Raw genomic sequence first — 9764 nt, 5'->3', positions numbered from 1 at the left:
GGACTCCCACTGGCCGACTGCAGTTTGAGTCCTGGACCTGGTGGCTTGAAAATGACTCTGGGCACGTGTGTGCATGTCCAAGATCCCAGGAGAATGGAGAAGAAGGGACAGTGGCATGGCCATCCCCCTGGGGGTGTGATTCCTTACTTTCCATCTCACTGTCTCTGGTAAGTACATGTCCCCTATGGCAAAAACTTATAAAAATATTTTGCTAAAATACATAACACACAAGAAAAATGCACATAAGTGAAGAGCTCAATGAATCTTCACAAACTGAACACACTTCCCCACCACCAGCACCCAGATCAAGAAACAAAACAGTACACGCTCTCCAGAAACTGCACCCTGTTGATACCCCTTGCCCCAAAGTAACTCCCATCTTATTTATTTATCTATCTGTAGAGTGCTTTTTTTTTTTTTTTCTATAGGCCACATGTGCTTGCCTGAGAGTCAGAGAGAAACAGAGAGACAGACAGCAAGAAATCACCCCCTAGAGGGGATGGCCACACTGCAATCCCTTCTCTTCTATTCTCTTCTCGGGATTCTGGGCACACATGCATATGTGCCTGGCATGAGTTTTAGGTGGCAGGGTCTGGGACTTGAACCATGGCCGACTATATGGGAATCCAGTGACATAACCATTACGTCATCTGCTGACCCCCACCCCCAACATCTTGACCTCTAATGGCATGGGTTAGTTTCACTATTTTTGAACTTCATGCAAATGAGAAATGCAGCTTGTGCTCTTCTGTGTCTGACATCTTTCATGTAATTTGTTTGAGATTCATCCATGTGGTCATAGATCGTTGCAGGTCATTTTCATTTTTATTACTATGGAGTATTCCATTGGGCGACATTCCCACTTGGCATTTACTCGTTATGTTTATTCATTCTTGTACATTTAGGGGAGTTAGTAGTCTGAGGCTGCTATGGAAACCGCTGCTTGATCATCCTTGTTTGGTGCATGTGGGGCTTGTATTTCTGTTGAGCAGAGGCATAGGACCAGGATCGTGGAGTCACGGGGCAGGTGTAATATATGTTCAGCTTCAGTAGAAGCTGCTGCATGATTTCTGAAAGTGGTGGTTTGACTCAACTCCCACCAGCAGTGGGTGAGGGCCCCTGATGCTCTATATTCACCCAAGATTTCCATCTTCACTTCACAGGCAGTAAAACCCAAGGTGAAGTGCTCTAGCTAGGAGTCCCAAGACCAACACGTTCACTGAGCTCACGCTTGGTGCCAGGCCTCCCGTGATGGTCACCATGTTGCACAGGGTGGGGGTGGAGGGTCCCCACCCTCATGGAACTTTGATTTGGGCTGAATCTAATCTGAACTCAGATCTGTTTGGTCTTATGTCATGGTTTTTCACTCTTCCATGGCTTCCCTCTACCCCCTTGGACCCAAGCAACATTCTTGGCACAAAATGGGTAATCAATAAATAAATATGGGTGGGACCAGCAGTTGGTGTAATGGCTATGTCACTGGACTTCCATGTAGCTGACAGCAGTTCAAGTCCTGGACCTGGTGGCTTAAACTCACGCTGGGTGCGTGTGCGGGCGTGCCCAAGATCCCGAGAGAAGAATGGAGGAGAAGGGATTGCGGCGTGGCCATCCCCCCTAGGGGGTGATTTCTCACTTTCTTATTTCTCTGTCTCTCTCTGTTTGTCTGGCGAGCACACATGCCCTATAGCAAAAACCTCTCTCAAAAAAAAAATATATATGTAGGCGGAATGAATGAGAAAGTGGGAAATCGCAACAGATCCTCCCTGCATCGATGAGCAAATCCATGGAGGGGCTTCTGGTTGCACCATCCAGGCCAAGAGTGTTTTCTCTGGCGTTTCTGGGCTGATGAGCGAGACTGGGATATCTGCTCTCAGGTCACCAGGTCTGACTTCTGGACCTAAACTCAGGGCCAGGCCGGGGAGGGGGGACTCAGAGCTATAGTTTATTGTGGGAGAGGACCAGATACCCATTGGGTCTGGGGTAAAAGTTTTTTGGGGACAGCAGAAGCTCCATATGAGAGAGACTCAAGGTCCCAAGATGGGATTGACAATAGGCAACTCAGGACCTCAGGGCTGGCCCGTATCAAGGTCCCAAGATGGGATTGACAATAGGCAGTTCATGACCTCAGGGCTGGCCCATGGAGGGCTGGCTGACTTCATGGTTGGGAGCTCACTGACAGCAGCCTGTTGTGGAAGAGAAGAGGAAGCAGAGTCACCAGTGTGCCCACCCTCCAGCGCCAGGTCCACCCTGCAGGGAGACACATCCGCCATGCTGACTGAGTGCCACTGCCGAGGCTGAGAGCTGATGCTTGGCTCCTTGCTCTCTCCGCCACTAGACTGTGAGCTCTTAGAGGGCGGGCCTGGAGCTGTTCGCACCTGGAGTTGGGTGGTCTCCAGTTTGGGGAGGGGAGACGTTCCCAAGATTGGATGGAATCTTGGGAGAAGCTAGAAGCTCTGATAACCAAAGGTCTAGGCCACTCAGCAGTGCACAGCCTGAGGGGTGCCCTCTCTGCTTGGTGCCCTTTCTGCTGTCCCAGCTCTCTCAGGGGACAGTACTGGTCATCACAATAGGGACCCTCTACTGTGTTTTCACAGCAAGTGCAGGCCTCACTGGGGACCCAGGAAAGAGTACCTCTTTCGGCCAATCTGAGTCCTCCCTGGGCAGGTCGGACACTCACCCATGAGGCTTTTCAACAGTTTCACATCCAGCTGTCTGAGGGTTTCACTGATCAGAGGACACACCTAGACCACCAGCACAGAAAGAAGGGGTGGGGAAGGAGACAACTGTCCCGGGCTGGGAGCTTGGACTCCACTGGATTTCCAGCAGGGATCACGGCTCCCTGCACACACTGGGAGCCATGCTCCGCACACGCTCTGTCTCCCCAAACCCTCCGGACAACTGAGACAGGGACTGTGATGTTTCCCCCGCTACCGATGGGGATGCTGAGGCTCAGGGAGGGGAAGTCTCTTGCCCAGGAACACACCAGTAAAACTGAGGGCAAACGTTTCACTGGGATTTCTCAGGTTCTGAAGTGCAAGGTTTGAAACCCTTTATTAAATTGCCAGTATATTAGGTCACTGGGAAAGTAACGATGTATTTTTCTATGCAAAAATACATCATCATTTTCTTGATGACCCAATGTATGTTCTCAGACTCCAGGATGCCCAAGATAAAAATGGTTTTTCTTAAACTCACCTGACTTTCTACCAGGTGTGGGATAACTTGTTCCAGATTCTCTCTGAGGTTGCGGAGAAAATGTTTTATGTTTGGTGGGATGGCCATAGGAAGAGAGGAAGATGGAGACCAGAACAGATAAATCCAGGCGGGTCTAATGCCGGGTAGCCATCATTTAATCCTCACCCTGGTCCTATACACGAGGGATCAATGTCAGCAATAGTCAAAAGGGGAACTCAGAGCGGTGGCGTGACTTGCCCAAGGTCACACAGCGAGGAAGGGCTGACTACATGAGAGCCACATCAGAAGAGCCACGGACTTCTCTGCACTGTTCTGTGACTGCCGGGTACCGGGTAGGCACTCAGTGACTGTCCATAGACTAAATGAGCATTCATCCACTGCGGGCTTAGTTGATTTCAGCATTCTGGAATTACAGAGATACACGAGACAGAAACCGTGGCCTCCAGGGATCCAGTCTGTTGAAATTGACAGACTCAGTCTACCTCCACTAAGCTCATCTTTTCTTGCCTGGTTTCCACTGTATGTGTGGCATCAAATGCCGTGCCTGACATGGAGTCGATTCTCAGTAAATATATGAATGAACGAGTGAGAGGGGAAGCTTTAGAGAAGGCAGGAAGGGCATTCCAGGCAAAGGGATCAGCACGTGCAAAGGCACAGTGGTGTGAAAATGCATGGGGCCTTGTGGAGGAATGCGTCCTGGAGTGCAGGGCACAGCCTTCGGAGTAGGGCAGGGGAGAGAACGGTAGTGCCACAAGTGATGTTCTAGTTTGCTGTTCATCCAGAGGTTTCGGAGCAGAGGCTGGGGCCATGGCCAGATTTCAGGGTTAGAAAGTTACCCTCTGCAGGGTGAAGAATGGAGTGAAGGAGTGAGGTCTGAGTCAGGGATAGTCGGGAGGAGTCCCCTGTAATGGTGTAGGCAGTGGATTATGAGCTGGGTGGTAGCTGTGAGGAGGCAGAGAAAGGGACACTGTGATGGAAAGTGTGACCTTAGGGTGTGGAGAGCAAAGAGGAGTGAATCTAGCTTCTGGGAGAGTAGCAGGGCCAGAACTGGATGGGGACATGGGGGGCAAGCAGATCCTGGGCAAAGGTGAGATCTACTTTGGATTCCTTCAGGAGGTGCTGTATGGGGCAGGGGGGAATGAATGATGCTGCAGCCAGGCCTTTCAGGAAGAGAGTCCAGCCCTGGGGAGGGCAGCCGGGGCCTCACTCAGTTAGGACCATCAGGTGGACACTCCTGGGCTCTGCATGGCATTTGCCCATCACCAGATCCCTCCGGCCAAACTCGTCCTTCTCCAGCCAGAACTCAACCACGAGGCTCATGTACGCATGCATCCTTACGATCTTGTTACTGAAGGGCCTGTAATGAGAGAGAAGGAGGAAGAGTAGCAGGGGTGTGTGTGTGTGGGAGGGGGAGGTGCAGGAGGAGACAGAGAAAGAGCAGAAGGAATTGGAAGAAGTCAGCATGATAGGCACTGTCCATTGACAGGTCTCCCCTGGCACTCAGCTCTTTTTTTTAAGAGGGATTTTGTTGTCATTGTTGCCACAGGGCATGTGCTCACTGAAAGACAGGAAGTGAGAAATCACCCTCCGGGGGGATAGCCTTGCCACAGTCCACTCTTGGGATATGGGGCATGCACGCATTCATGTCTGGCAGGAGTTTCAAGTTACCAGATCCAGAACTCAGACGGGGGTCAGCCACTGGAGTCCAGGGCCTTACCACTGTACCACCTGATACTCCCCCTCCCCTCTTTTTTTTAGTTTGCTCTAAAGCGAGTGCACTCACCAGGGAGAGATAGAGACAATGAGAGAGAAAGTGAGACATCACCTCCCCAGGGTGATAGCCACGCTGCAATTCCTTCTTCAATCTCCTTTTGGGATTTTGGACATGCATGCACTTGCACCTGGTATGATTTTCAAGCTGTCAGGTCTAGGACTCAAACCATGGAGCAGACCATGTAGGATCCAGTGCCTTGCGACCAGCAGTTAGCGTAGTGGCTATGTCGCTGGACTCCCATGTAGCTGACTGCGGTTCAAGTCCCGGACCTGGTAGCTTAAACTCATGCCGGGCGCATGTGCGTGCGTGCCCAAGATCCCGAGAGGAGAATGGAAGAGAAGGGACTGTGGTGTGGCCATCCCCCCTGGGGGGTGATTTCTCACTTGCTGTCTCACTCTCTCTCTCTCTGTCTGTCTGGCGAGCACACGCGCTCTATAGCAAAAACTTCTCAAAAAAAAAAAAAAAAAAAGGATCTAGTGCCTTAACCTCTATGCCACTTGCTGGCCTAGCACTCAGTTCTTTTAACCAATTGGGCCCAGGGGCTTCATGTTGCCTGCATTGATAAATCCTGAATTTGTGCTTAAGGAGAAAACTGCTATTAACCAGAGTGACTTGAAATCTTTTAAACAGGCCACACTAGGGACTTGTGGAAATTCAGAAGTTTAGAGTTAACCTCTGTTTTAAAAATCTTTCCCAGGCCAGCAGATGGCATGGTGGTTAAGGTGCTGGACTCCCACATGATTGACAACGGTTCGAGTCTGGACCTGGCAGCTTGAAAATCACACTGGGCACATGTGTGTGTGTGTGTCCAAAAGCGCAGGAAGAAATGGAGGAGAAGAGATTACTATCTGGCCATCCCTGCTGGGAGGTAATTTCTCACTTCCCCTCTCACTGTCTTTCTCTCTGTCAAGCACATACGCCCTATGGCAAAAACCTAAAAAAAGCAAAACAACCACAAAAGAAAAACCTTTCCCATTTAGCTGTAGCCCCCTTCTCCTTGGGGCAGTGGATGTTGAAGGATATTTGAATGGAGGCTGAAGAACAGGGGCTTGATGGGATGAAAGCGGTTCTCCCTTTCTTTCCTTAATCCAGTCCAGTATGGGGAACCCATGTTCGTTTAAATAAGCAAACACCTGCTTCTGGTAATGATTGCCATCCGCATTTCAGCCAAAGAAACTAAAGCTCAGAGAGGTGAAGCGCTTTGGCCGAGGGCACATAGCACGTGGGTTCAGAAGCTGGGATGTGAATTCAGGTTGGGGTCAGAAAGATCTGGGTTTCCAAGGCTGCCAAACTTCCCCCAGCAACCAGGTTCCCAGTGAGGAGGAGCAGTGCCTCTCAGATGCGATTTTGTATGACTCACATTCGCAGTTCAATGTCAAAGTCAAGTGAGATGTTTGCCGAGAGCCACTCTTGATGGGAAGACATTTGGATCCCACCGTAGTCCAGGTGAATGTTGGTGATGTTGAGGCTGCACAGAGAAAGAGCAGAGCCCCCCAGAGTGAGGGACCTCAGAACAGGGATGGCCCAAGTAACAAGGCTGGCTGGTCTAGAAAGAGGGCCTGGCAGTGAGTTCGGAGCCAGAACCTTCACACACGCCCTGAGGTCACCGGCCAGGTGCAGCAGCCCTGGGCCGTGAGCTGCTCCAGAGCGCCCCACAGCACTATGACTTATGCAACCCAGAGCCAGCAGCCCACTGGCTGCAGACGCAGGCCCTGGTCCTGTTCTCAGGCCAAGCTCCCCTCCCCATAGAGGGCCTCACCATCTCCCCAGGAGCCAAGGCCCAGACGCTAGCAGGCCTCTTTGTTTTCTCTCCATCCTTCTCCACATTCAATCCATCAACAAACCACATTGGCTCTGTTTGCAAAGCATATCCTGAGTTCGGCTACCTACCACTGCCTCTGTTGCTTCACTCAGTCTAGGTCACCATCATCTCCTACCTGGAGGGGTCCTGGTCCCTTCCTGGGCTCCCTGCTGTGATCTCGACTATTCTCCATGGAGCAGCTGGAAGGGCCCAATACTCCCCTTCCACTCAGCATTCTTCACTGGCTTCTCAACATTCCTGGACCAAAATCCAAACTCCACACCATGGCACCCAAGACCTTCAGGGCCTGGCCCCACGCACTTCCACAGCCCCACCCCTATGCCCCTCTGGCTTGCACACCCAGCCACCCAGGACTTTGTTTTCTCCTCAGAGAGGCCAATTTCTCCTACCTTGGGGCCTTTGCCCTCGCTCCCTCTGCCCGGCATGCTCTACCCTCATGCTTGTCCTCTTCAAGTCTCTACTTAGAGGCCACCTCTTTAGAAAGGCCCTCCTGACCAGCCCCCTCACGCTCACCCCTTACCTTGCTAAATTGTCTTCCTAACATGTCCTTCTACCTGGAATTGCTTACTGTCCATGGCCTGTCTCACTAGCTAGGACGCAGTGACCATATGTCTGGTCCATAGCCGTATTTCCAGTACCCAGGTCCTGGTACACAGTAGGTGCTCGTGAATAATTGTCACATCTATTACAGGAACAAATGAAGGGAAGTGATTGCAGCTGCATGTATCATAAGAAAGCCTTGCTGGGGCCAGCAGGTGGCGTGGTGATTAGGCGCCTGGACTTCCACATGACCAACCATGGTTCGAGTACTGGACCACCCAGGACTTTGTTTTCTCCTCAGAGAGGCCAATTTCTCCTACCTTGGGGCCTTTGCCCTCGCTCCCTCTGCCCGGCATGCTCTACCCTCATGCTTGTCCTCTTCAAGTCTCTACTTAGAGGCCACCTCTTTAGAAAGGCCCTCCTGACCAGCCCCCTCACGCTCACCCCTTACCTTGCTAAATTGTCTTCCTAACATGTCCTTCTACCTGGAATTGCTTACTGTCCATGGCCTGTCTCACTAGCTAGGACGCAGTGACCATATGTCTGGTCCATAGCCGTATTTCCAGTACCCAGGTCCTGGTACACAGTAGGTGCTCGTGAATAATTGTCACATCTATTACAGGAACAAATGAAGGGAAGTGATTGCAGCTGCATGTATCATAAGAAAGCCTTGCTGGGGCCAGCAGGTGGCGTGGTGATTAGGCGCCTGGACTTCCACATGACCAACCATGGTTCGAGTACTGGACCTGGTGGCTTGCTTTCTCACTTTCCCCTGCCCCTCTCTCTGTGAGTGCACGTATTCTATAACAAATTAAAATAATAATAATCCTAATAATAAATAAAATGAAATAAAACATTCCTAAAAAAAAGTAAGCCTTTCTGGCCTTTCTGTTGACTGTCGGTTCTCATCATGATGGGGAGAGCGAGGGGCTGGAATCAGGGAGAAGGGAGCCCAAGGGCAGAGCTGGCAGGAATAATGGTGCTTGCACTCGAGCAGCGTGGAGACCTGGGAGGCTGAGGAGCCCACCTGGGTATGGGAAAAGGAGTTCTGATGGACACGAGCAGGACAGGCCAGCTCTGCAAGGTAAGTCACGGCGGCCACAGGTTAAGCCTCCACAGTGCACACCAGAGAAGTGACCAGATGGCTGATTCGGAAAGCTCCCAGCAAGGACACTCAGGCCCAGTTCACTGAAGAGGACTCTAGGCTGAAGCTCAGGTGCTCAGATGCTCTGTGTGGAGTCAGACAGCGATTAAGAAATCGAGGAGGGTTCAAATGGCTGACTCCAGTCCTGGGCTTGTTTGATACCCCAGGTGTTTACCCAGGCTGTGTTGTGCTCTGTGAGCCCATTTTATAGAGGAGTCCAGAGCAGTCAAGCAAGTCCCCAAGGTCGGTGGCTGAGCTGGGATTTAAACACACTTTTACTCCTGAGCTGTCACGTTTTAAAAATTTGCCAGAGGGCCTGTGTACTCACTGAAGAGAGCGAGAGCGAGAGCGAGGGACAGAGAGAGAAAGGACTCTCCATGGAGATGGCCACATCGCAATCCCTTTTTCCATTTCTCCCCCTTTCAGGATTTCGGGCACACATGCACATGCACCTAGCGTGTATTTCAGGACTCAAACCTTGCTGTGGGATCCAGCTGCTTTACACAGCACACCACTGGCTAGCCCAGCTGTCAGCTTACTCTGCCCTGCGGCCTCCCCCGCATGCCCCCATTCATCCTGCCCCAGGCCTTCCACCTTCTCTCCTTTCAGCCCTCCTTCCTTTCCTCTCTGCAGGCCCAGCGCCCGCAACCTCCTAGTTCTACCTTCTGCCCCACAGCTCTAACAGGAACCCCAGACCAGGGCAGCAGGCTCTCACCTGCTCTCCAGCTGCTGCTGTTGGAGTTTCAAGCCATTCATCAGCCAGCTCATCATCCCGGGGACCGCCTGACCAGAGGTGTTCAGACTGCTCAGGAGGTGGAGGTTCTGGATTCGGCCCTCTGCGTTGTGCTTCATGAGGCCCTGGGCAATAACTGGAAATGAACAAGGGACCAGTGTTGCCCAACGTCATGGCAAAAGGCGGGGGTTTGGATCAGCCAGCCCAGATCACAGGCCTTCTTCTTGCTCAGTAGTTGGTGCATGTCACCTCCTCCCCACTGAGATCCATAGTCCTCATCTGGGCCACTATGCTTTGCAAAGATGGTGTGAGAAATGGAGGGAAACTCCTGGGGAGGGCCTGGCGGGCAGCAGCTGTGCTGAGATACTCTGGCTGGAAGTTCACAGTGATGCGTCTGAGTCTGGAGTGCAGAGCAAACGTGTAGGGTGTAGATCTCAGTAAATGTTGGTTCAAGAGAAAAATAGGTGGGCAAATAGGAAAGAATAAATGGGCTCCGTGAAGATTCTGGCAAAAAAGGATGAGCCTCACCCCCGCCCCCTCCACCGCACTACAGCGA

General features: G+C 51.6%; 1 protein-coding gene across 1 annotated transcript in view; it reads right to left on the bottom strand.

Moving 5' to 3' along the window:
- Positions 1-1898: 1898 nt before the first annotated feature.
- Positions 1899-9764, bottom strand: part of BPIFA3 (BPI fold containing family A member 3) — an 11620-nt gene continuing 3754 nt past the window's right edge. Inside the window, exons 2-8 of the mRNA XM_006144001.3 lie at positions 9191-9344; positions 6330-6437; positions 4401-4552; positions 3196-3278; positions 2678-2741; positions 2141-2183; positions 1899-2082 (exon numbers count right to left, since the gene is read on the bottom strand). Coding sequence (XP_006144063.1) covers positions 2170-2183; positions 2678-2741; positions 3196-3278; positions 4401-4552; positions 6330-6437; positions 9191-9344 — 575 coding nt within the window. The 3' untranslated portion in view covers positions 1899-2082; positions 2141-2169. The remainder of the gene's footprint in view (positions 2083-2140; positions 2184-2677; positions 2742-3195; positions 3279-4400; positions 4553-6329; positions 6438-9190; positions 9345-9764) is intronic.

Source organism: Tupaia chinensis, unplaced genomic scaffold (assembly GCF_000334495.1).
Source record: "Tupaia chinensis unplaced genomic scaffold, TupChi_1.0 Scaffold000115_1, whole genome shotgun sequence".
Lineage (NCBI taxonomy): Eukaryota > Metazoa > Chordata > Mammalia > Scandentia > Tupaiidae > Tupaia > Tupaia belangeri.
This window is presented reverse-complemented; position numbering and strand designations above follow the sequence as displayed.